The 27,365-nt window shown below is 39.4% G+C and overlaps 1 protein-coding gene across 19 annotated transcripts in view; it reads left to right on the forward strand.

The window, feature by feature from the left end:
• Window positions 1-8,470: 8,470 nt before the first annotated feature.
• Window positions 8,471-27,365, forward strand: part of plekha5 (pleckstrin homology domain containing A5) — a 203,891-nt gene continuing 184,996 nt past the window's right edge. For 11 of the 19 annotated variants that reach the window (XM_008110373.3, XM_062983151.1, XM_062983147.1 and 8 more), the window contains exons 1-3: window positions 8,886-9,042; window positions 9,295-9,371; window positions 18,275-18,332. In XM_008110373.3, coding sequence (XP_008108580.2) covers window positions 8,921-9,042; window positions 9,295-9,371; window positions 18,275-18,332 — 257 coding nt within the window. In that variant the 5' untranslated portion in view covers window positions 8,886-8,920. Of the gene's footprint in view, window positions 9,043-9,294; window positions 9,372-18,274; window positions 18,333-27,365 lie in introns of all 19 variants that reach the window. The other 8 variants (XR_010006923.1, XM_062983162.1, XR_010006921.1 and 5 more) reach the window with 6 other exon arrangements.

Below are 27,365 nucleotides of genomic sequence, written 5' to 3' on the forward strand. Positions count from 1 at the left end.
GATGATCTTGTGAGAGCTGTCTCCAGAATGGGTGTGTACTGTCAGCGGGGATGATGGGTAGCAGAGTGAAATCCAAAAAATTCACCATCCCGGTTCACCTCCTTCTCTCCAGACTGTTTCCCCATGTGGAAAAACAGCACTGGACAAACTCACTCCAGCAGACGAAGTCCAACTGTTGATTAAACTTTATTTACATGATCTATATACAAATAGAGTCAATTCAGTCCTTTCCTCCATGAGTGCTTGCCGAAAGCACCCATGCACACACACAGCACATTGCTCATCGCTGTTCTCCTGTCTACACAGGAAACTAACTCCCACTACATTCCACAGGAACCAGATAGTAAGTCCCGGTCAAAACACACTTGACCCCATTGGTCCTGTGATACATCAATCATAGCAGACTCTCATTAACTCCATAATTGTTGTATCCAGATTGATTTTAACATTTCACAATACACAATACCCTGACATGTACATGCCCTGTGTCATTTAGAACATGAAAGAAAGAAAGAAAGAAAGAAAGAAAGAAAGAAAGAAAGAAAGAAAGAAAGAAAGAAAAAAAGAAAGAAAGAAAGGGAAAAATCAAAAAGGAAAAGTTTCAGATCTTGTTTTAAAAAACTAAACATGATACTCAGAATTACTTGGGCTAATCCAGAGCTTGCTAAATTTATGGCAATTGTCAAGTTGCTCTTCCAAGCAAGCCAAAATAACTATTTAGCACAGTTATCAACACAGGCATATCTCAAATTCTTTCCAATTTCTTTAAAGCAACTAAAACAGCAGGATGGTAACAGCAGCCTCCCAGCAGGATGGTAACACATCTGGGCATATCAAAGCAGAATAACCCACAATATCTGCCTTGATCTGGGTTATCGGAGTCCACACTGCCATATAATCCAGTTCAAAGCAGATAATTTAGATTATCTGCCTTGATATTCTGAGTTATATGGCTGTGTGGAAGGACCCTCAGGGCTCTTCCACACAGCCATATAACCCAGAATATCAAAGCAGAATAACCCACAATATCTGCTTTGAACTGGGTTATCTGAGTCCACACTGCCCTATATCCCAGTTCAATGTTTGGTGCTAAATTTGCAAATACAGTAGAGACTCACTTATCCAACACTCGCTTATCCAACGTTCTGGATTATCCAACGCATTTTTGTAGTCAATGTTTTCAATACATCATGATATTTTGGTGCTAAATTCATAAATACAGTAATTACTACATAGCATTACTGCATATTGAACTACCTTTTCTGTCAAATTTGTTGTATAACATGATGCTTTGGTGCTTAATTTGTAAAATCATAACCTAATTTGATATTTAATAGGCTTTTCCTTAATGCCGCCTTATTATCCAACATATTTGCTTATCCAACATTCTGCCGGCCCATTTATGTTGGATAAGTGAGACTCTACTGTATAGTAATTCCTACATAACATTACCATGTATTGAACTGCTTTTTCTGTCAATTTGTTGTAAAATATGATGTTTTGGTGCTTAATTTGTAAAATCATAATGTAATTTGATGTTTAATAGGCTTTTCCTTAATCTCTCCTTATTATCCAACATTTTCACTTATCCAACGCTTTTATTTTTCAGTAATTGGTTTGGGGGGGGGGGGGTGCCAAAATTCTGTTTGCCTACACTTGAAAATTACCTAGGACCGGCCCTGAATCTAGATCAGGGGTCCTCAAACTTTTAAGTGGAGGGCCAATTCATGGTCCCTCAGAAGGGCTGGACTATGATGAAATAGTCCAAAATTAGGATTGTTGTTGTGTGCCTTCAAATTGTTTCAGACTTAAGTCAACCCCTGATCTAGATGGTCCATGTGGTCTCTTCCAACTCTATGATTCTATGATTCTACATTAGATTTAGTATATCTAGACTGGTTCTTTTCAGCAATTGCTCCTGTGTGACATCTACTCTTTATAGACTTGGAGATCACTTATCTTCTTGAATGCTTGTTCACCTTTTCAACAAGACTTTTTCAACAAAAGACAACATCTTAAGTATCTCCCACTTATCTCAGCCACCCTACATCTTTCTTTCTTTCTTCATCTCAAAACTGTCTCTTTTTATGACAATTTGTAGGAATTGACCTAAAAGCGGAAATGTGATCATTGTGTCTAGGGGAGTAATTCTTCACTAATTTTCTTTTCTAAGGAAACAACATGCATTTTAGCAATTTTGTTTCTATTTTAGTTTTCGTAAACTATTTGCATTTGGGAATTTGCGCTGAACAAATTCAGTGTGTGATTATTTTGTGTACAAAACAACTAAGTGTAATTTTTTTTAACCAAAAAGAGTCAGAAATTACAGAGATTTTTTTTAGTTCAGGAAGTCAGAGCTGCTTGATACTTATGATATATGTATTTAGATCATTTAGATTATTAGGGATGGAAATAATATGTGAACATTTCTTGGAATATTTTCAAATATTCTTTCCATCCCTAAAATTACACATTAATTTTTTATCCAAAGAAAATCCAAATAACTCCATGGCTTTATAGTATGATGGCCGAGTTAAAAAGGGACAAAATTAGTATTTGAATTAGTTGCATATTCACTATAGTAGACTCTTAGTTAACCAGAACTCAAACAAATGGAATTCTCAAGCAACCAGTGCAAAAAAATAATATTGCATACTGTATATATAAAGCTGTTTTGATAATACAGTAAAATTGTGCTACATTAACTTTGTCTTTATTTGTCTTTATTTCCTTTTAATTACTGTATTTCAATATTAATATGAAATGGGTTTATGGGATGATATAGTATGGGGTATAGCATTAGTTAGGTCTATTTTTAATAGTACAGTAATTCTCTAGCAAACAGAAAATACACTTGTTCGGCATCTACCAATCCTCATAAGTGCTGGTTCACCGACAATCTACTGTATTTTCATCCGATAATAGATCAGAGTAAGAACTTTACTAGGGTACCAACTCAAGATATAGTAATATGAAGTTGCATAACTATATCATGCATACATAGTTAATTCATCAGCAAAAACAGGGGAGGTGCTGGGTGAGGTTACAGATAATAGTAAATACCATCCTGTCTATAACAACAGGAGTGGCCTTCACGTGCAATAGTATTTAGTCTTCAAATATAAACATTATTTTCAAAGCTAAGTACAACCTCTCAACACCAAACAAAACCACAAGATACTTTGGACTATGGACATAAAATAGACTCAAAACTGGAAGGGCCTAAATATCCGAAAAGCACCAGATCCTATCTGAGCACAGAGTAGCAAGGGATTCTTGACCATTAAGTTCAACCTTCTGCTCAATGCAGGATTTCCACTTAAAGCACCTCCAGCAGGTAACTGTCCAGCCTCTGTGGTTCTCAACCTGTGGGTCCCCAGGTGTTTTGGCCTACAACTCCCAGAAATCCCAGCCAGTTTACCAGCTGTTAGGAATTGTGGAAGCAGTATCCAAAGCTGTGTCAAATTGCATTCACTCTACAATGTAGATGGGCTTTCACTCTCAAGAAGTTCCTTATACTGACTTAACAAATTCAGCTGAAGAACAATCCTACAGGACCTATCTTGTTCGTAACTTGGGGCCTGCCTGCAGTGAAACACCATTTACAACATAGCCCTTCCCAGCTGCCAAACGACAATGAAAAAATTAATATATGCAGGCAAACAAATTGACATGTGTGAATTAGAGCCTTCTAAAGCTTAAGTCTACTGTCGGGGCAATTTGCCTAGAAAACCCAGCCTTGCCTGCTCTTGTATTTCAACAGAGGTTTGAAGAATTAGCTGGTTATATTTGCAAGAAATTACAGATCAATTATTTCCTAATTGTTCCAGATTAAAAGTCTGTTACAAACCCAGCTAAAAGGGACTATTCAAAAATTAGTCATGAATAAGTGCATCTACACTGTAGAATTAATGGAGTTTGAGACCACTTTGTGAGGTATACCTCACAACTTCTGAGGATGCCTGCCATAGATGTGGGCGAAATGTCAGGAGAGAATGCTTCTGGAACATGGCCATACAGCCCGGAAACACACACAACAACCCAGTGATTCCGGCCATGAAAGCCTTCAACAACATATTTAATGCATTGTTTGAAAAATATATTAAATACCTACAATATAAAAATGTAACTTTTATACACACTGATAGAGTAAAAGTGTGTGTACATAAAAACAAATAAACACAAACACGTTTTTTTAAAAAAATCCTTTATTTTAAGTTGCAACATAATCCAAAGTATTTTATGGGTACTTTGCTTTCACGTTATAGCCTAATTCTAATGATATTTGTTCTGAAGACACGGCCCAAGTATTCATATTTAAAATTACAATTCTATGCACAATTACTGATAGCTGAACAGAGTGGAATTGAATTACAATTATATGTGCATAAAATTAATCTGCATGACTCTGGCCTTAGCTTCAGTGCTATTAAGACAAAAGTAAAATGTCTTTGATTTAATTATATCTATCCTGTGTATTTAATCATGTTCAGAAATCTTGACACCTGACACCTATCAAAGCTAGACTACACCTGTGCCCATTTTAAGAGGAACTGGTTCAGATGGTCTTAATTTAGATTTATACAAATCCAGACAGGCCTTACATACCAGGATCTGATCCCAGGTTTTCTCTTTATCCCAGATTATCTGGCAGTGGGGACTCATATAATCTAAGTTAAAGCAGAAAACCTGGGATCAGATTCTGGGATATAGGGCCTGTCTTGAAGGTTAGATCTATTAGTGACTGCTTAGATGATTGGTTACTGTCAGCACTCAACATTTGCTGGAGTTGGGGGCACAGGACCGCCGCAAAAATGAAAAACTGGACATATCTCTGTGTGTGTGATTTGAGAAAGATGATCTCTATAGGAATCTCTAGGTTCTCCAGAAGTCAACTTTCAGCAGATGTTGACTATATAGTCACACTGAAGGACCTAAAGATTCCTAGATAGAATACTTTAATGAATAATCAAATCTGCAAATATGGAAGGCTGATTGTATGTTGGTTCGGGCAATGAGCCTCACAAGGCTCTCTTGATGGTGCACTGTCACTCCCATCCTCCCCAGACAACATAACCAATGCTGTGAGTTGCAGCCCAGCAACATCTGAAGAGCCATACAATTTCCACCACTGGGCTAAATCTCATGTTGATCCCAACTAGAATAGACCCAGCTGTGTAGCTGTTGTTGTGTACCTTAGTCATTTTTGACTTATGATTACTCTCATGGGGTTGCTCTAGCAAGATTTTTTCAGAGGCAGTTTGCCATTGCCTTTGTGAAGCTTGTTCCACACTGCCATATAAAATTCGGATTATCTGCTTTGAACTGGACTATATGGTAGTGCAGATCCAGCCTGAGAGTGTGTGGCTTGCACAAAGCCACCCATTGTGTTTCCATGGCCAAGGAGGGATTTGAACTCTGGTCTCCAGTGTCTTAGACCAACTTTCAAACCTATGTTTGCTCACTAGAGCAGATCTACTGATGCTACTAAAGCCCCTTCCACACAGCTGTATAAAATCTACATTGAACTGGATTATATGGCAGTGTGGACTCAGATAACCCACTTCAAAGCAGATATTGTAGATTATTTGCTTTGATATTCTGGATCATATGGCTGTGTGGAAGGGCCCTCAGTTACAACGTTCCAAGGCTAAACTTTGCACTAATTACATATTACACTATGCAACAATATTTTAATTTTTTTGCGGTTCCTGGTTTGTAACTGTTTTTCCTGTTTAATTGTGTGGCACTTACCGTATATACTCGAATATAAGCCGAGGCACCTAATTTTACCACACAAAAAACTGGGAAAACATTGACTACAGTATAAGCCGAGAGTGGTAAATTTCAGAAATAAAAACAGATACCAATAAAATTACAATAACTGAAGCATCAGTAGGTTAAATGTTTTTGAATATTTACATAAAGCTCTAATTTAAGATTGTCCAACTCTGATTAAATCATTACTCTCATCTTCTTCAATGTAAATGTGCTTATGTATCCTTTTAATAATAATAGAGTAAAATAATACATGTAATAATAAATAAAGTAAAATAATAAATATAATAATAATAAGATCAGAGTGAAATAATAAATGTATTAATAATAATAAAAATAGAGTAAAATAAATGTAATAGTAGCAACAATAATAGAGAAAAGTCATAAATATAATAATACAAATAATAATAGAGAAAAATAATAAATGTACCATGTATTCTCGAGTATAAGCTGACCCAAATATAAGCCAACCAGGACCCTCACCCGAGTATAAACCGAGGGGGACTTTTTCAGTCTTAAAAAAGGACTGAAAAACTAGGCTTATACTCGAGTATATACAGTACTTTGAAATTAGTTGTTATACTCCAGAAACTTCATTTTTGCGGTTACCACAAACTATGTTGAATTGGCTCTCTGAGATATTTTTTGAAAAATTATTGCAAAATATTATTTATTTATTTATTTACCATATTTATACCCTGCCCTTCTCAACCCTGAGCGGGACTCAGAGTGGCCTCACATATTGGCAACAATGCAATGCCTTAAAATAATATACAATTGGTAAACATGTACCTTAAAAATCTGAAAATTAAAACATATAAAAGCAATTGCATCAATTATTAAAATCACATAATCCAAAGTCATAATCTAGCCCATTCCAATTGTCATTGTACAGATTCTACGTTCATTTACTGCATTGCAGTTGTTCTCCAAAAGCTTGGTCCCATAGCCATGTTTCAGCTTTCTTTCTGAAGGCTAGAAGGGAGGGAGCTGATCAAATATCACTGGGGAGGGAGTTCCACAGATGAGGGACCACCACTGATTTTTGATAGAACCAATTAGGAAATGACATTTATAACCCAGGAACAAAAAAAAGGTGTTACATGGGCCCTTCCACACAGTCATATAACCCAGAATATCAAGGCAGAAAATCCCACAAGATCTGCTTTGAACTGGGTTATCTGAGTCCACACTGCCATATATTCCAGTTCAAAACAGAAAATGTGGGATTTTATTCAGCTGTGTGGAATGGGCCATAATGTTATAACATGAAACCTTATTTAAGGTCATTTTGTGCAAAAGGAGAAAGCAAAATGCATTGGGGGGGGGGGATAATTTCTACAGAATCAATGAAGGCAGGAAGGTGGTTTTATCATGCTCCTGGGAATGCGAGCTGTAATCCAAAAGAGTTGGAGGTTACCTGGGATGGGTTGTTGTGCATTTTCTGGGTTGTATGGCCATGTTCAAGAAGCATTCTCTTCTGACACTCCGAAGACAGGAGAATTCTGGACATGAAACTATCAGGGCCAGCGAACACATCCCAACAAAGGATTCCCCCTGGCAGGAAGAAGCGAGGCCATGAAGCTGGCAAGGCCATTAATACTAATCAAGGTGATTAATTACAACATTCACTGTCCTCCAACAGACAAGAGTCCTTTCTCCCACCCTGGACCTTCCACAGATATATAAACCTTCCTTGTTTTGTTTTCCAATATACCTGACAACCTCTGAGGATGCCTGCCATAGATGTGGGCAAAACGTCAGGAGAGAATGCTTCTGGAACATGGCCATACAGCCTGGAAAATGCACAACAACCCAGTGATTCTGGCCATGAAAGCCTGGGGATGCATTATCTAGTCTAAATTCAAGGTGCTGGGAATGACTTTTAACATCTTGAATGACTTGGGCCTTCAACACATAAAGGAACACCTCTGGGTGCATCTACACTCTAGAATGAATACAGCATGACACCACTTTAATTGCCATGTCTCAATTTTATGGAATCCTGGAATTTGTAGTTTAGTGAGGCACCAGCACTCTTTGGCAGAAAAGGCTCAAGACTTTCCCTGGACAAGGACAACTCCCAGGATCCATAGTATTGAAGCATGGCAGTGCTGACAAACTGCATTAATTCTACAGTGTAGAAACCCCCTCCGGAGTCATAATCCCACAATTTGCTTCCAAATAAAACAGGCAGAAGTTTGTGCTGCAAGTGCATTCGGGGATGCTGTGTCGGAGCGTCTGAACAACTTGGTTTTCCGTCTTGCAAAAGAATGGAGTGCGGTGTTGCAATTCCACCTGCAAGGAACTGCCATGGGCGCTGCAAAAGCGAGTGGGAAGCTCATTTGAATACACTAATTTATTTACACGGGAAGCGCCAATGCGCGTGCATGCACTTTTTAAAAAATAAATAAATAAATATAATAAATAAGTGCATGCCAGGATTCCTGCTGCATCGCAACGCGCGCAAGAAAAAAAAAAGGAACCATGCAAAAAGAGAGGAGGAAATAAAAACCACCATAAAATCCCCTCCCTTTCAGGAGTTTTCAGCAAAAATAAAAGAGTAATGCCGCTTCCCGCCGGTAGGAGGCGCGGTGCTGTGAGTTCTTTACTATTGGAACTCTGAAGGGCGGGGCTTCTTAAGTGCCCGTTCACAGTCCGAAAGGGAAGGGTTATATATATGAGAGGTGTGGAGGCAACGAGGAGGCGGAGCAGGTTTGGAAAAAAGCAGAAGCTGATTGGTGGTGCTCTATTTTGGGGGCGGGGCTTCCCCTTTTCTCCCTCCCTATACAGGTAAAGCTGTTTTGTTTTTTTGTTTTTCCTGTTTGAGAGAGTGCGCGCACGCGCGGTGGGCACGACGACGGAGGCGGCGCGCGCTTCCCCTTTCCCAGTTAAGAGCGTGGGAGGAAATAAAAGAGGCGGAGCGTAAACAAAACCGTGGGCGCTGATTGGTCGTCGCCGTAGTTTAGAGGCGAGGCATGACATTTGGCCACACCTCTTCTCTTTCCTTTTGGAGGGAGAGGGAGAGAAAGAGCGTGAGTGAGGAACGCGCACGCGCGCTGGGCACGGCGGCGGAGGCGCGCGCCGGGCTCTCCTTCTGTCTCTTCGCGGGCCCGCGCGCGCCGCTTTCCTCGCCTCGGACATGGCGGCGGCGGCAGCAGCGGCAGCGGCGCCGACGACGGATCTCAACGCGGACCGGCTGCGCTCGCTGCCGTCCAGCTGGAGCTACGGGGTCAGCCGCGGCGGACGCATCTTTTTTATCAAGTGAGCGAGCGAGCGAGCGAGCGGGCCCAACAACATCTTGGTTGTTTTATTTCTGAGGGTCTCTTCATGAGGGAGAGAAAACATCGGGCGGGTAGGCGGGCGGGCAAAATAATGCGAAAAGGTTCCTCTGAGGGAAGGAGGGGAGGGCCCGGCGTGAGGGCCCAGGAGGGGGGTGAGGGTCCGGCCCTTGATGGCTCGCTCCCTCCTCGCTTCGGTTTCTCTTCTGATCCCTTGTTTTCTCCCCACAAACAGCGAGGAAGCGAAGAGCACGACTTGGCTGCACCCGCTGACGGGAGAGGCAGTCATCACCGGGCACCGACGCAGCCCAGGTAACCCCACGCAAGCCGGAATGCCCTCCTGCCCCCCCGCCCTCCTTTCCCTTCCCTCCTCTCATACACAAGCCCCGTCTCCCCTATTTGCAACGCATGGGACCAGGAGTGTGTGGGATTTCGGGATACTTGAACATATTTAAGGATGAGAAAGAGGGGAAGGCTTTCCTTCCTTCTTCTCTTCTTTCTTTTCTTTGCCTTCCCTCTTCCTTCCTTCTTTCTCTAATACACAAGCCCAGTCTCCCCTATTTGCAACGCATGGGACCAGGAGTGTGTGGGATTTCGGGATACTTGAACATATTTAAGGATGAGAAAGAGGGGAAAGCTTTCCTTCCTTCCTTCTTCTCTTCCTTCTTTTCTTTGCCTTCCTTCTTCCTTCTCTAATACACAAGCCCAGTCTCCCCTGTTTGCAACGCATGGGACCAGGAGTGTGTGGGATTTCGGGATACTTGGAAATATATAAGGCTTTCCTCCCTCCTTCCTTTCCCTCCCTCCTTCCTTTATTCTTTCCTGCTTTCCTTCCTACCTACTTTCTTTCCTTCCCTCCTTCCTCCTTTCTTTCTTTCCTTCTTTCCCTTCCCTCTTCCTTTCCTTACCCTTTTCTTCCTTCCATCTTTCCTTCCTTCTCCCCCTTCCCCCTTCCTTCTTTAACTTCCCTCTTTCCTTCTTTACCTTCCTTCCTTCTCCCCCTTCCCACTTTCCTTCTTTAACTTCCCTCTTTCCTTCTTTACCTTCCTTCCTTCCTTCTTCCCCTTCCCTCTTTCCTTCCTTCTTTCCCTTCCCTTCCCTCTTCCTTCTCTAATACACAAGCCCAGTCTCCCTTATTCAAAATGCTTGGGACCAGGAGTGGATAATCCAGAAGCTTGGATAAGCCAGGCTTGGATGAGTGAGACTCTACTGTATATAATGATAGGAAAGAGGAGGAAGGCTTTCCTCCCTCCTTCCTTCCCCCCTTCCTTTCTTCTTTCCTTCCTACCTCCTTTCTTTCTTTCCTTCCCTCCTTCCTCCTTTCCTTCTGTCTTTCCTTCCTTCTTCCCCTTCCCTCTTTCCTTCCTTCTTTACCTTCCCCCTTCCTTCCTTCCTTCTTTCCCTTTCCTTCCCTCTTCCTTCTCTAATACACAAGCCCAGTCTCCCTTATTCGAAATGCTTGGGACCAGGAGTGTGTGGGATTTCGGGATGCTTGGAAATACAGTAGTCTCGCTTATCCAAGCTAAATGGGCCGGCAGAAGCTTGGATAAGCGAATATCTTGGATAATAAGGAGGGATTAAGGAAACGCCTATTAAACATCAAATTAGGTTATTCTTTTACAAATTAAGCACCAAAACATCATGTTATACAACAAATTTGACAGAAAAAGTAGTTCAGTACGCAGTAATGTTATGTTGTAGTTACTGTATTTGCGAATTGAGCACCAAACTATCACAATGTATTGAAAACATTGACTACAAAAATGCGTTGGATAATTGAGTGTTGGATAAATGAGACTCTACTGTATATAAGGATGGGGAAGAGTGGTAGGGCTTTCCTACCTCCTCCCTTCCTTCTTTTCCTTCCTTCTTTCCTTCCTTTCTCTCTTCATTCGTTCCTTCTTCCCTTTCCTCTTCCTTCCTTCCTTCCCCTTCTCTCTTCTTTCCTCCCCTTCCCTTTTCCTTCTCTAATACACAAGCCCAGTCTCCCTTATTCAGAATGCTTGGGACCAGGACTATATGGGATTTCAGGATACTTGGAAATATATATATATATATATAAGGATGGGAAAGAGGAGGAAGGCTCCTTTCCCTTCCATCTTTCTTTCCTTCTGTCTCAAGTGGACAGGTTTGAGTCTCCCTTCTCCGAATGCCTTGGGACCAGGACTGTGTGGAGATTTGGGGATATTTGCATAATATATGTCATGTGATACATACAAAATTCATGTCATGTTTCTTAGGATGCATCTGCACGGTAAAACGAAGGCAGTTTTCACACTGCTTTTAACTGCCATAGCTCAATAAAATGGAAATCAAGGGATTTTGCAGATTGATGAAGGGCCAGCATTAAGCACTCTTTGGCAGAGAAGGTTAAAGGCAACTCTTTAACTACAACTCCCAGGATTCTGTAGTATTTGAGGGTATTTGCATAATACATATCTTGAAATACATTGGAGATGGGACACAAGTCTACACGCAAAATTCATTTCTTAGGATTTCTTAGAAAGCAGCTTTGGCACTGCTTTTAACTGCTATAGCTCAGTTAAAAGAAAATTGTGGGGTTTTGCAGTTTGGTGAAGGGCCAGCAGTAAGCACTCTTTGGCAGAGAAGGTTAAAGACAACTCCTGGAACTACAACTCCAGGATTCCGTAGTATTTTGGGGATATTTGATTAATACACATCTTGAGATATTTTGGAGATGGAATCCCAGTCTATGCACAAAACACATGATTATGTTTGACAGACATCCCCTAATGGGATGAAAAGTATGTCAGACATTTGCATACACTTCAAGATATGTTGGAGATGGACCTCAGTCTAAACATTACATTCGTTTTGTGATTCCTAGACATCTGATTCTTGGGAGCATTTTTGCAAACATATAATGAGATATTGTGAAGATGGGACCCCAGCCTACATACAAAATTAATTTTATGTTTCTTAGGATGCATCTACACTGTAGAAGTAATGCAGGTTGGCACCACTTTAACTGCTATAGCTCAATGCTGTAAAATCATGGGAGTAGTAGTTTGGTGGGGCACCAGTAGCAAGCACTCCTTGACAGAGAAGGTTAAAGACCGTGCAAAACTACTATTCCTAGGATTCCACAATAATGGGGATTTGGGGATATTTACGATCAAACCATGAGACATTTTGGAGATGGGAATTTATTTGTTTCTTAGACAGCTTCTAATGCTTGCGAGCAAAAGTGTTTGAGATTTTGGAATATTTGTAAATACATGAAGCCTTGGAGATGGGACTCATGCCTACACGTGACGTTCATTTTATGCTTGAGATCAGGAATGTGTGTAATTTTGAGATAATAGCATAAGATCATAAGATATTTTGGAGATGGGACCCAGATCTGTACACCAAATTCATTTTACATTTCCTAAACATCTCCTAATATTTAGGAGGAAAAGTATGTGGGAATATTTGCACACACATAATCAGATATCTAGGAGATTGGATCCCAGTCTAAATGTGATATTCGTTTTATGTTTCTTAGACATCTTCTAATGCTTGGGAGAAAAAGTGTTTGGGATATTTGCATATACATAATGAAATATATTGGAGATGGGACATGGATCTACATATGAAATTCCTTTTATGAATTTTAAACCTGTCCTAATATTTGGGAGCAAAAGTGTGTGGGGTTTTTGGAGTATTTGCTTATACATATTTTGGAAATGGGATCCAAGTCTGAACACAAAATTCATTTTATGTTTGTTTGACACCTCCTACACATAACCTGGTAGTGAATTTGATTTATAAAAATTTGCAGAATTATGTGCACAAACCCAGTTGGTTGTGCACTGAACCACCAGAAATGGAAAGGTGTCACTAATAGCCACCCATGTGAACAATTTTGGAGTGTTTTGGAATTCCAGATAAGGGATACTCAACCTGTACAGGGTGGTGGTGGTAGGTTTCCATTTCTTTCATTCCTTGTTCACCTGTCTAGGCTCTTTTGCTATTTCTTTCATCCCTCTTTTAACTCATGGGTGGACCCAGCTTACAAAGAACAATCACCAGAATTGCATGTGCTATTTATTCACTTTCTCCTCCCCAGTCCCTTAATTAAAGATTTAAATGCTTTAGTTTGCTCCAACCTGTCAGCTAGAAGGGATTCTTCTTAATGCTTCTTCAACTCACCCTCCCTCCACAAAAACCTGTTTTCCATATCCTTGTGGACCACTTGGATCTTGAAATCTCAGTTTCAATCTTCCTCCTATCCCATCCTGTCCCCGGTTCACCTATTTGAAAAAGCCCTGTCTCAGATTCCTCTTGTTTCAGTTTTATCCCCCACCCCATACTACAGGTTGGCTTCTTTATTTGTTCTGTTGTTTCATCATAATTTGAAGAATATCTCTTGTGCCCAAAACATTTGGTTTTGCCCTCCTTTGTGGGGCAGGTATGGGTAGAAGGCTACCTTATATCTGGTACTGAGAACCCGTGCTCTCCACTAAAATTTATCTTTCTAAAGTGCTGCCCTGTTTTTCTTATATCTACCATCTTTTAATGCAGATGATAGCTCCCATTTTTCCTCTCCTGTTCTTCCACTTTTCTTGTTGTCTAATGTTGGTGTGCACCACATACAGATCTTGAGACCTCTAAGTGCATCTTTCAGCCCCCCCCCCAAATACCTGTACAGCCCTAACTTCACCAAAAATATTGCCATTTTTTTAGCCTGAAACTGTTTCAAAATAGTGCAGTGTTTTTCGTACCCTAACACTGCCCCCCCCCCCCCCAAATCTCCAAAACCACCAAAAATAGAGGGAAAGTCCACTTAAATGGTGACCATAAATGACATGTTCCTTTCTCGTTCTGATAAAATGCCCTCCTCTTGTGCAGTTGCCCATCCTGATCTAAGGAATGCTTTTTGCTCATTTTCAGAGCAATATTCTCCAATTTATACTCTGGTTTGGATCTCATCTGAATCTGAAATTTTGTATTCTCCATCACTCCTAAGATACGCTTTAATGGGCAGTGGGTTGGACTAGATGACCCTTATTTTTTCCTTATCTACAGTTTGTCCATCTGATAACCTCAACTGACCTCCAGTTGCTAAAAAGCATTACTTTCCTCTAGCCTGCACATTTGTACATCTTCTGTCTCATGTTCTGCCACTTGTAACGTGATTCTGCCCACTCTTTTCTCACACATCATCAGTGAAAACTCATCTTTAGTGTAGTCTCTGCTCTTGTTTTTCTCACAGATTTCTCAATTGTCATCCCACTGATTCAGTGCTTAAGAGTATTTTTCTGGTATGCCTTCTGTACTGTTGATTCTCATAGTAGCCCAGATATTGTACTTTGCAATACAATATCATGCAGTCTTCCAAGGCATTCTATGGCACACATATTTGAGGTCATATGCATCTCGCTGGTGGCATCTTGGTATCTTCTGTATTGTTTGCAAAGTGTTAGCTGTCCTCATGGGTCTGGCCGGTTACCAACTAAAGGTTTCCTCACATGCTCCTATCATTCTAGTATTTTGGTCTTCCAGTTTATAAGATGTCTCTTCCTATTATGTAGTCATATCTGATGTCACTTGGCCCCTTATACTCACTGATACTCTCATTTTACCTTGAATGATGTTAACTCCTGTACTATTGCCCACCTGGCCTTTCACCTTGTGTACATTCTTTTTCTTCCCATTTTAATGCCCCTTCTAGTGATTTCTCACTGTGGTTGCATTCCTAGCACCAGCTGATCTTGTGCCTACCCTGTACCCTCTCTTCACAGACTTTTCTTGGTTACATCCTAGCTTATTGCTGTATTTTTTCACACATCCAGTCATGTAGCAGACTAAGGGTTGTCTTCACACATAAGGTTTAGTTTGGCTTCTGTATAAATTTCCCTGTAGTGTGAATGTAATGCCTACGCTTGCTAGGATGTATTTCTTTTTCCCCTTATAAGTATGCCTATATTTGCACTATACAAAAATGTCACACAAGAGCCTGAACACTCTAAAGTGACACATGTGACATTGCTCAGTTATCACCCTAACTCATATGACTTGTAAACTACTTTGACATCCCATTCTTTAAGAAAGCTGATACCTAAGCCCTTTCGTCTTCCGGCTGCTTGCTGCTGTTTCCATATTGCCATGCTTAACCTAGTTAGCTAAATCCCTCTGATCTATACTTCTAGTTTACTCTTTATCTCATCAGTCCATTATAGACAAATTCCTTTGCTATATTTCTGTTGAACCTTTAGTTCTTCCTTGAATTCACATACAAACTGGTATTTATTCTCATGCATACTCAATCTAATCTGATCTTGTTTACCTAATTAATATCTTCTTCATTGATTGTGGCTCCCCCTTGTTTTTATCCTTTTCTGCTAGTCTGCTGTACACAGTCTGTCCAGTAACTAACTCCCAAGTCCTTCTGTCTCTTCACTAATCTTTTTTCCTTTAAATTTCAGTCTCTGCATTTGCTCAGCAATCTTCTTATCAGTTTTCTTCTGAATTCAGTTATGTTTTTCTAAAATCTAGCTGCTACTGCTGAGCTGCAGACACCTCTGCAGTCCTCTTACTATTTCTTCAGTGGCCAAATCTCCACCCACTGGGAAAGCTTTCTGAACTGCGTGGAGGCCTTTAACAGAGCTGGTCTTACTTTAGCAAAAGTTGCTTCCCCCAGCTTGCATCCTAAAGACATTCCCATCTTTTTGTGTTGATTTAAACAAATTAGGAATTTTAGAAGGAATTATTTGCCTTCATTGATGAAGGTAAAACAATCATACGATGAGATAGGGGCCTAATGGGATTATTTCAGGTTCTCATTGGCACTTGTGGGGCCATTGCATTTAGTTTTTACCACCAAAATACAGGGCTAGTGCTCAGTCTCCAAGCAGGCCTAGACGTTTTGTGTTTTTTTAAAGTACACCTACAATAATGTTTTTAGCTTTAAAACATATTTTCCCCACATTTTGTTGTCTTGTGGGTGTATAATTCTCCTCCCTTTATAACTGCTTTGATATTCTAACAAACATGCAGATGTTAAAAATATTCTGCATTCTGTTTACTCCTCTTCCTCTACTTTCTTGGAGATAGAGACATTCTTAAATGAACAAATGATGAATATCCACCTACCCATATCTGTTCAGAAATGTTATCATGGGATCGTGCTGTCTGCATTTAGACATTCCTGAATTATACTTGAAGTGTGTTAACCTAAAAACCTTCCCTCTCCATCCATAATAAGAGAATGGGTGGTTTCTAAATGACAAGGAAAGATGATATGCTTTTGAGAGAGTAGGAGCTTGAATAACTACTGGGGAGAGGTGAAATGTAGAAACTGTCTCCCTTGCCATTTACTTTTCTGGAGATGAGAAACTGCAGGAAAAGGAGCTAGTAGGGGGAAAGGATTTAAAAGCTCTCTGGGAATATAAAATAGCTGCTGCTACTGCACATTGGTTACCAATGCCACAAAAGGTGGGCATTTACCACTGCAATTGTTTTTGTTTCTGTGTGTTTTAGGAGAACCTTGTTCATTGTGTTTGATGTCTGTTTACATATTGCATCACTCTTGCTTTTTATTCTGTGTGAACTGAGAACAATTTGGGAGGAGAGGTTCTTGCATTTTGTTTGTCTTGATTCCTAGTCATTTTTGTGGGTGATGGCTTGGAATATTTAATAGCTAGATGTGTTTCATAGTTGAGAACCAGAATTGCTTCTTAATTCCTTCTCTAATATTTATATAATTAATGCTTATATTTCATTAGGTCGAGCAGGAAAGGGGGTGACAGATGTGCCGAGAGTAATTTTGCTATTTAATATATTTGCTTTCCATATATATTGTTGTAGAAGCATGTGCCTATGCTAGGTTTCAGCTTTTTTCCAAATAATTGTTAAAGGTATTGTTTCTTTATACTGTGTGTGTTTTTGCTCTGATTTACATATTGCCAGTTGTGCCAAAACATATTACCATTATCACAATAAATCATTTTTGTTGGTGTTTAAAATATTTTACATAATGAAGCAAGCTTGTTTTTTGGCAAATAGAATTTTTTGTAGTGTTGGCATGGTGAATTCTGAATGGTTTTATAAAAATATTTGGACAACAGATTGTTCTAATACACCAACCAGATCTGCTGTTTTTTCTGACAGGGAGATAAATGTGGAAAGCTCTTTCACTGTGGTTTGCATAATATTCCCAGTTGTATTTTGGAACTGTTATCTGGGTTAAAATATGTATTTCTAAATTTATGCACTAATCTTAAACAGTAGGTCTACATTGCATGGCATTTACTGTATCAAATTCCTAAAATACCACATATTAGCATAATATCTTCCCAGAAGATTTTTACTTTCATAAACATTTCAGAAAACATATTGATATGTTATTATATATCACAATAAATAAATGAAGGAAGGACGGACAATGTGTTTATACAACAAAGAAAAACAGATGGTTATTTAAGGAGCTACAGTTGATTGTTTAAATCAGAAAAAACAGTGGTTGAACTCCCCCCCACTCCCAAGAAATAACAAGATTTGATTTTTTTAAGGGGGTATCAGGCAGTTAATACTCTTGATTTCTCACTAGTTGCTGACTAGGGAGAAATTCATTTTCTCTTTCCCTCTGCCACTAGATGAGTAGTGAAAATTAAATCTCTGTGGTATCATCTGGTCTATAAACACTTGCAAGAGCAACTTCAAGACAAGGTGATGCAACTATGCTGTCACAACAGATAGCTTCTGTTGAGATTCTTAATCAGCTAACATTCTGAATATATGAGACAAGTCCAGTTTTTTCTCCAACTGACTTTCATTCAAATACCTTTATGTCTTATGATTTGGACAGAAGTTGCATGAATATGAATGTCCAAAATAATGTTTTCTCACAAAAGTTGTGATTTGTTCCTGATTCTGCAAGAAAAAAATCACTTTCTCTGTGCAGTAGTGTACAAGACAATGTGAACTACAGACATGAAGTCTAAGGGATATATGTCTAAAGTGACTGTCCAAAATTTTCAAGAATAAGTTGGACTGAACTAATTAGGTTTAAGAGTGAGTGGAAGTGCGCTGCAGTTGTTTTTGTGGGACCATTTTAAAGTCCTTGGCTCTTTATAATCTCACTCTAGAGAATCCAATACCCATCCTTTTAATTAACGCTGTAGAAACTACACTTAATATTTTTGTAAATGTTTTGTGCTGTGAACTGGTCTCAGTCATGTGATCATACTCCATTTATCTTTTTCCCCTAGACCTACCTACAGGCTGGGAGGAAGCCTATACTTTTGAAGGTGCAAGATACTACATAAAGTAAGTAAGGCAGAGTATTGAAGAATTCTGTGCTCAACTTGAACATTTATTGTCCTAAGTCATTTCATTGTCCTGGTGATTTGACTATGTCAAAAATATTGCAAGAAATGTGATTATGGCAAGTAAAGCATAATTGTACATGTGACAATATTACAGAGAGTGAGACTATGGAAGTTAAAGCATAGTATTTTCATGATGGCAAGGCGGATGGTATAGCATAAGGGTTTTTTTAATTGAAGCGATTCTTCGAAGTAGAGTAGATTGACAAACAGCAGTTTGTCTGACGTCACTCACACCTATTGTATTTGTAAAGTGTTGTGGCTGAATGAGTGAAAAATAGAATCTTAATTTCCCAGAACAAAACCCTACACTTTCTGATGTTTGACTTTGATCACTGTTTTAAAGTTTTGGTTTTACAAATACTATATACATTATTTGTGCATATGCTTCTATTACATACAGTTACTCTGTTTTGCTGCATTCAAGCACACTGTTAACTTTATTTACACTCTCTGGGACTTAAAGCAGCTTGGCCTTTTATTTTGTCCCGTTTCTCTGTCTCATGGAACCACTATAATCTTTGCCTGGATAATTCCTTAATTCTCTCTTCTCCACACCCAAAGTTTTTCTCTGAGCTGATCTCTTTCTCTCTACCAGTGTCTCTCTTACTATGGAGATCATGTGGTGAGTCACAGGCGGTTTGACCTGCACACACCTCACTGTTTTCTGAGATCATTTATAGATAAAAAAGAAGTTTACATTTTCTTAGTTACTTTGCAGTAAAGTGAGTGTACTCAACCTGCGTCCTATATCCTTTTCTTCTAAAGCCCCTGTGTCTTTTAATTGCAGGAAAATTAACAGGTGTAGACCTGGAACCTGCCAATGTGCTCAGTTTCTTGCTCTCCCATCCAAAATAGGGGCAGTCTTCGTGATCACTTGATTCATTATTGACATAGTTTAGTGTTTTGAAGGTTGTCCCTAGCCTAACATTTAGATTGATGTTCTGGACTGCAACTCCCTAAATCCCTAGTATTAAGTTCAATACGAATATGTCCAAGTGCTGCAAAATAAGAGTTAATAGTAGCAATACTATATGAAATCAGTGACAGAATTTCATAGTCTTCTCCAGAATATTTCCCCTTTGCGGAAGTACTGTACTTTCTTTGTTTAAAGTCATTTAACAGTGCAATGTTATATGTATCTACTCAGAAGTAAGTACCATTGACTTTAGTGGTTCATACTCCTAGGTAGTTATGGACCTGATCATATCCTAAAAGATTAGCTCACATGGTAAGGCAGCTGCTCTAGCAATTATAGTATTATGTTAACCTTTTAATACTAGTGCTATTTAGTGTGAGCACACACATTGCACACGTGCAGCACAGAGATCAGCGAGTCTCTGCACTGCATCTGGATTATATTTCCATGTACCCAGATTCACCCATTGATTGACCACACTGGAAGGTAATAGGTTCAACATAACACGCTATGGCTGTTGCCCATCTCAATTTCATTGGAAGTTAGAGACAATTACATAATGGTCATGCACAATATCAGTTTCATGTGCATTGATTGTGATGCTTTCCCCAATGAATTATAGTTCAGCGAGGTACATAGAATTCTTGGCAAGAAGAATCGCAATCCATTCTCCAAATTAGAATTTCCAAGGTAGCAGAAGTACAATCTTCATGATATAATTAAGTTGCTCTTACTTCCCAGTTCTTTTCTTAGAGTACCTTGCTATTTTGTAAGTCCCTAACCAAACTACACGTCCCAGGATTCTTTTGACTCTTTTGACCTTAGGATGTTGTCTTTTGACCTTTTTTCTATTTTTCTACCAGCCCCATTGCTCATTCAGGTTTTCCTCTTCCCTCTTCACATATCAGGCAGCAAGTATTCTCATTCTCTCTTTGATACACAGAGATACTGATATGCAGTAAACATATAATATATACACACCTGACCCCATACATAATTGTTGTTAAGACCACCAGGCAGCTGAGATGCATAGTAAAAACCATTTTCCTGTCAATGAAAAGTGCCACAAATGAGAGGAACTAGAACCTTAAATATCCTCTGGGACCCTGCCCCAAGTCAGCTGCAAGCAATGTAGTACGTTTTATTGATTAGCCTATCGGCCGTATCAAAACATTTAACACATAGACATACATACACATACAACCCGCGGTACAAAAGAAGTTAAAATAAACAGGCTAGATCCCATCCAGGTCAAATATCTGCATCACCTTTACAGTTTACCCCAATTGATTCCAAATAAGCAGTTCTCAGCTGTGTTGCTTTGAATAGGAAAAGGGCTCTTTTGTGTGTTATTTTAGGATTCTGGCTGGCCAACAAAGATGTAGTTTTAATATGTGGGTCCCAGTATGTTTTGTGAATAATGTATGGCCCAGCTGAACAGTACATGTGCGATATCCTCCACCTCTGATGCTCCACAAATACAAAATCGTTCGTTGTATGGGACTTGATTAAATCTTCCATATTTAACAATTGTATCCAACTGCTCAAATCGAGCTCTGGTAAATACCCTCCTGAGGTGTTTAAGCATTTCTGTCTTTAGATATTGGGCTGTTTGGAAAGTATGTTTAAAGCGACTTAGCCATTTTAATGAGACAGCTTTACTGAGGGTAGCAATGTCTTTTTGAGCTTCTATATCCAGTACTCATTGAGCAACTATTTTTGGGTCTAGTTCTTCTAAGAGATTTGGGTACCGAATCGGAAGTCCACAACTCCTAATGTGTTTTGTCAGATGAACTAGCCAAGATGAACTAGCCAAGCATTTGAGCAAAGCCTGAAGGCTTTCTGGTTTCACTGTACCAAATTTCTAAAACCCATGATCTGGAATTATGACAGATACAGATGCACGGACATTCTTTTATATATACTTCAGATCCGTTCAGAGTTGTAAATGAAAATAGTATCCTTAGGTGAATCTCAGGCTGCAGATGTATGAGTAATGCCCAAGAAGTACATACTTGGTATGTACTTCATGCTTGTGTTCATGTTATTCTTCAGCAAATTAGTAGTTTTATGACTTATGGTGATCCTAAGGCAATCTTATCACAGAGTTTCCTTATATCAAAATTTGTCCAGAAGGGGGTTTCTATTCTCTGAGGCTGAGAGAGCCTGAGTTGCCCAAGGTCACCCAATGGCTTTCTTTGGCTGAGTGGGGATTTTAACTCTCATTTACTCAAACCATTACATCATGCTGGGTTAAACAAATAGAGTACTGTACTCTATGTTGTTAAAAGCATTAGGCTAGAATCAAGTTTGCTGTTTTTGCACAGGGAAAGGCAGTTTTGTATAAGGGCTATCTCAGTACAGTGTTCCCTCACTTATCGCGGGGGTTAGGTTCCAGGACCACTCGCAATAAGTAAAAATCCGCGAAGTAGGGACGCTATATTTATTTTAATATTTATACATTATGTTAGTAGTTATACACTATTTTAAGTCTTTATCAACCAATCGTGTGTTGATAAATCGCCTCCTTCTCCCATTGTTGCTTGGGCTCCTTTTCTCTCCCTTTGGCTTCTCCTTCCTCCCTTCCTTAGGCTGTAAATTGTATTTTTTTATGATTTATAATAGTCTTTTAGAATTTATTGAAAAAGAGCAAAGCAGCGAATCCACAAAAAGTGAATCGCAAAGTAGTGAGGGAACACTGTAGCTATGTTAGAGAGTTTTTCAAGAAAATCTAAATGAAGCTAAAGCTAAAGCAATTTAGAGCTAGTGACTGTTTTTCCTTTACTCATTTTTTTTTGCTCTGAGTGTACCTTTGTTGCTGTAAAATGTCTTTTGCTTACCATATTTGAATGCCAAAGCAATTGATGTTTGAGGGACTTTGAATGTTCCTTTGATTCAATTTGGTGTTGTTTTAGCTTATGCTACACTTCCAAATGATGTGAGTTTTACACAATTGTTTAGACTGTCTTGGTGGAATCTGCTCTTAAAGTGAGCTATCTTTGGGTTAGTGAAGACTTAAACATCATGGAATGATTGCTTACATCCTTCATCTTCAGACTGTTTCACCTTTACAATTTTGAATTTTGATTTCTCAGCATTTCCACCACTCTTCCCCACATGTAGTGAATGTGTCCTTTGCCCAGTTCTACCTGTAGTTCTGAGTATATGGGATTGTAATTCTGCAGATAGATTTTGGAGCGAAATGTTAAGAATGAGAAGTTTAGCACAAGAGTCACTGTGGCTGTTGGTTTAACACTCTGGTGCTGGAAAAATGTCCATTAAATATGACTTGGAGAATTATAGTTTAATGCAAAAGGTACCAGAATTGATTTCTGACTTCTCTGGTTATGCCTAGAAAAGTCATGCATAGGGAAGGCTTTCTGTTATTTGTATACAAGTAACTGTCCAGCATTGATTTGTTTGTGCCACTGATCATGTTTTGTATAGAGGAGTTTTCTGCAACCTTATTTATTAAAGCATTTTACCATGTCCTCAGCTGAAAAGTCTCCCTGGATGGTTTACATAAGGTCAATAAAACAGGGCAGTAGGCTGACATTCTAAAAAAAAGTGCAGCGCAATAGGAAGCATGCAGTTAGATTTATTGTTGGGCAGTTGAGGTAAGAAACTGTAAATGTCCAATATTTGTGTAAAGACTTATTTAGAATACTTTATTTGCAAAACATTCGATGAATCTCAAATAGAATGTATTTGTGTAGTCACTTACTAATATTGCAATTGTATCATAATTGAATAGTCAGTTAATTTTCTCTTGAGGGTAGAATCCTGCATTAGATCCAGTGGAAATTAATTGGGTTTACCTTGAAGTATGCTTGCAGAACTGTTTTGAACAAAATTAATTCTATTAGATAGTTTCACTTTGTCTAGCAAGTTAGGGGGGAACAGTAGCTATTTGGTTGGCTGATTTTCGGCGCTTGGCTGCAGGCCCTGGCTCACAGGACCTACTGTTGAGCGCTTGACGCTCGCAGGCCTGGCAGGCAGGGTCTACAGTCAAGTGCTCGACGCTCGTAGGCCCAGCAGGCAGGGCCTACAGCCAAGCACTCGACGCTGGTAAGAACGGCTCGGAGGGCCTACAGTCAAGCGTCAAGCGCTTGACTGTAGGCCCTGCCTGCTGTGCCTAGGAGTATCCATCACTCGGCTGTAGGCCCTGCCCACTGAGCGGTTGATGCTGAGCGTTTTGATGCCTACGGCCAAGTGCCAGGCCCTCTTGGATATAGGTCCTGGCAGGCCCTGCCGCTTTGTTTTTTTCAGATCTTGAATGGAAAAGTTCGTTCGTATTGGCGCCCATTTCTGTAAGCGGCCGACAGAAACAGAGATGGGGCCATACAAATGGGACAAACAGAAATGGATAGCAATTCCATACAAATGCACGAGACTACTCTTTGATCAACATGTGTTTAGACTTACTTTAGAGCAGTGCTGGGAACATTCCAGAACCCCGAGAGCTGTACCTCTCCATATCAATGATTTCCAAAATTGTTGAAGACTGTGACTGGATCTACACTGCCGTATAATCCAGTTTCCGAATCCAGATCATCTGCTTTGAATTGATTCTACACTGCCATATAATCCAGTTCAAAGCAGATAATCTGGATTCAGAAACTGGATTAAATGGCAGTGAAGATGGGGCCTGTGTTGTGATGGCAAATCAATAATGTCACATTATTCTGGTCAGTTTCAATTCTAAGGGATGGTTCTTTTTCTGGTGAAGGTTGCCTGAAACAGCATGTTTCAGTATGTTGTGGGAGTGATTTGGGGCCACTTTTTGGGCTGTGTGCACTAGACAACGGAGGGTTTAGGACCTCACCAGATGCCAAAGGGTAGGTTGCGACTTGCAGGCCATGTGATTTTCACTATTGCTTGAGAAAACAAGTCGTGTCAAAATACATATTTGTATGTTAAAAGGATTACTTCCTAAATCAATTACTGGCACTTGGAAAATAAACCCTAGACATTGAGAACACATCTTGCAGTCTTTGGTGAGAAGGTTTTACTATAAATATCTGTTTAAAAAATGAAATTTTTCCTATTCATCTGCTGTTATGGAATCGGAGAAAAATAAGGTAATATACAAAGGGAATGAATTCTGATGTGACTGATACACCTGTTAAAAGATTTCATCTGGGTTATTTGTGATAAAAGGAACACATTTTCATCATTCACTTTTTCAGCTTTTGTGGCATCTTAAGTAGAAAATGTTATCTGATCTGCTAGCTGAAGGACTTTTTTTGATGGTACTTGAACATTCAATTGCTCTGTTGTTGTTTAAATAATTGTCTAAATATTGTGTCAAAACTCTGAAAGCATGCAATCATCTTCTCTTCTGCATTTTGTCATCATATTGGAATATTGTGTCATTGGCTTAAATTTTTGACTTTAAAATTTCAATATCTTGGGAAATGTATTAGATTAAATATATATATATATTTGCTGGGTATGTATTTAAAACTTCAGTACTGTCCTGTATATGGCTGGCAGTCCATCTGCTTAGTTTCACATTCTTCACAGGCAGGTGCAAGAATGTCCTAATCGCTGGATGTGAGATGATATCTTTTGACAGGAGTTCCTTTTAATCCTTGCTACCTGGAGATTTATTTTGTCTCTGCAGCCGAATAATCAGCTCCTTTATTAAATGGCAAGGGCATTCCTATTGTCTAGCAAAGCTGGAAGCTTATATTGCATTAACTGGTCGAGCTCTTCTTTTCACACACTTGTAATGTCAAAAAGCACAGGATTACCCATTATGTCCATGACAACAGTCATGTAGCCTATTAGCCATAAAGTAATTTGTTTCCTTCCTTCCACAGCTAACCTGGTTAAACACAGTCACCCATTCAATGAACATAGGAACATAATTATGTCAGAAAACCCAGGTCATAATTCTTTCCATGTATAATCCCCACAGTGTCTCTTCCAGAACTGTGGTCAGGAGATCAAGGATCTATGCCTTTTACCAAAAACTCACCTCAAATTGGAGTTAAAATCTCTTGAAGTTGAATACAGACACCACAAAACAATTATGTTGATAAATGTGCAGCTCCACATATGAAATGGTATCTGTAAGTCTCAAGAATGAGGCATCTCTTTAATTCAGTGGCAATGAAATGTGTGTATCAAGTTCATATAAAGTAGGAGAGAAGTTAAATACTTTTATGTTTTGTCCCTACAACTGGGGCCACTTAGTCTAAAAACAAAGTAAATGAAAGAGTCAGTCCATGACATGTACCAATTGTCTTAAGTTACTGCTTTTTTAAACTACAGGTCCCAACCTCAAGTAGCTCAATGCTGGGATTACCAAAATTTTGGAAGAAGAGGTTTCTGAATACTACCTAGACACTTACGCAAATTAGCAACAACATGCAGTGTTTACAGTGGACTCTATAGAAAATGCCTTAGTTCTACTCCACAAAAGGGAAAATCACCCTGTTTAGCAAACCTTGGACATGCTGATTTATTGTCAGTAAATGTTTAATTTATATGGGGTTGTTGTGTGTTTTCTGGGCTGTATGGCCATGTTGCAGAAGTATTCTCTCCTGACGTTTCGCCCACATCTATGGCAAGCGTCTTCAGAGGTTATCTCACAACCTCCAAGGATCCCTGTTATAGATGTGGGCAAAACGTCAGGAGAGAATACTTCTGGAACATGGCCATACAGCCCGGAAAACACATAACAACCCTGTGATCCCGGCCATGAAAGCCTTTGACAACACTTTAATTTTTATGCCTATTTTATATACCTTTATACCCAGGGTTGCAACCAAATTTCTCGGGCAGGAAAGGGTCTCGAATGTAAAAAGTTTAAGAAGACCTGGTCTAAGACACCAGAGAAAAGCAATTGGGTTTGAGTCCTATCCACTGAACATACACACAACTCTTCAATCAGACACAGACTGTTTCTAAGAGTCCTTCTACTAAGAGTGGTAAATCAGAAAATGGAGAGACTGGAACCTAGATCTCCCACACTCTGGAACAGATTGCTAGCCAGTGGGACAGATAAGAGACATATGAAGGGTCCTTTGCTGACCCAAGAACTGAGTATAAGTAGGGCAACAGTGCGATTCATTTTGAAAAGGCACTGATAGAAGGTGAAAGGGAGAAATGTGCCAAGAGGAAGGCATATCAAGCAAACCCTTCCATCTGGAAATCGATGTCTTTATTGTAATAGAACATACGGATCCAGAATAGGTCTCTACAGTCATTTACAGACCCAACACATCAGCAAGACTCTACTTCTGGAAGACAATCGTACTCGACCACAAGGGATCACTTATGATGATGATACCTAGGCCACTGAATGTTTTCAATATTGTAGCTTTCTTTGCAAGTAGTATTTGTGTTGAGAAAGGCGTGCAACTGCTGGTCAGCAACTACAAAAAAAAAAAAAGATCTGTAAGACTTTTCTGAAAACTCGCCACTATGAGAAGAGGGCATAGAAATGGGTGATGTACAGAAAAGTAGCTGGTTTTGAAAGGAAGATTGAACACATGGTGAACATTTCCTTTACGTGTCCTCCTTACTGACCTACAATCACTGGGTCTCTTAATGGATTTAAGAACCTGGAGTGGGTGTAATAGATGGATAGCAGTCTTGCATAGAAAGAGAGAATTTCCCTTTCATGGTTTGATACCCAGAGTGATCTGCCATTTAATAGGATATTAAATAAATAAATATTCCACAGTTTGCTGTTTCCCATATACAGTAGTTTAATGTTTCACAAACTGCTACCCTGTTTCCCCTAAAATAAGACTTCCCCAGAAAATAAGACCTAGTAGAGGTTTTACTGAACTGCTAAATATAAGGCCTCCCCCGAAAGTAAGACCTAGCACCGTTTGTGTTTGGAAGCATGCCCGCCAAACAGAACACCAGAGCATGCAGGTTTGGTAAATGTACGTACCATAGATTGTTGTACATGGAAATAATGGTAGTAACAAGAAATTCTTGATAGGATTCACAGTTTGTCTGGTTATGCTGGTTTGTAATGACAACTACTGTACAGTATATAATAAATGTGCATTTTTTTGTTCAACAATAAATGTG

This window comes from Anolis carolinensis, chromosome 5 (genome assembly GCF_035594765.1).
Source record: "Anolis carolinensis isolate JA03-04 chromosome 5, rAnoCar3.1.pri, whole genome shotgun sequence".
Taxonomy (NCBI): Eukaryota; Metazoa; Chordata; class Lepidosauria; order Squamata; family Dactyloidae; genus Anolis; species Anolis carolinensis.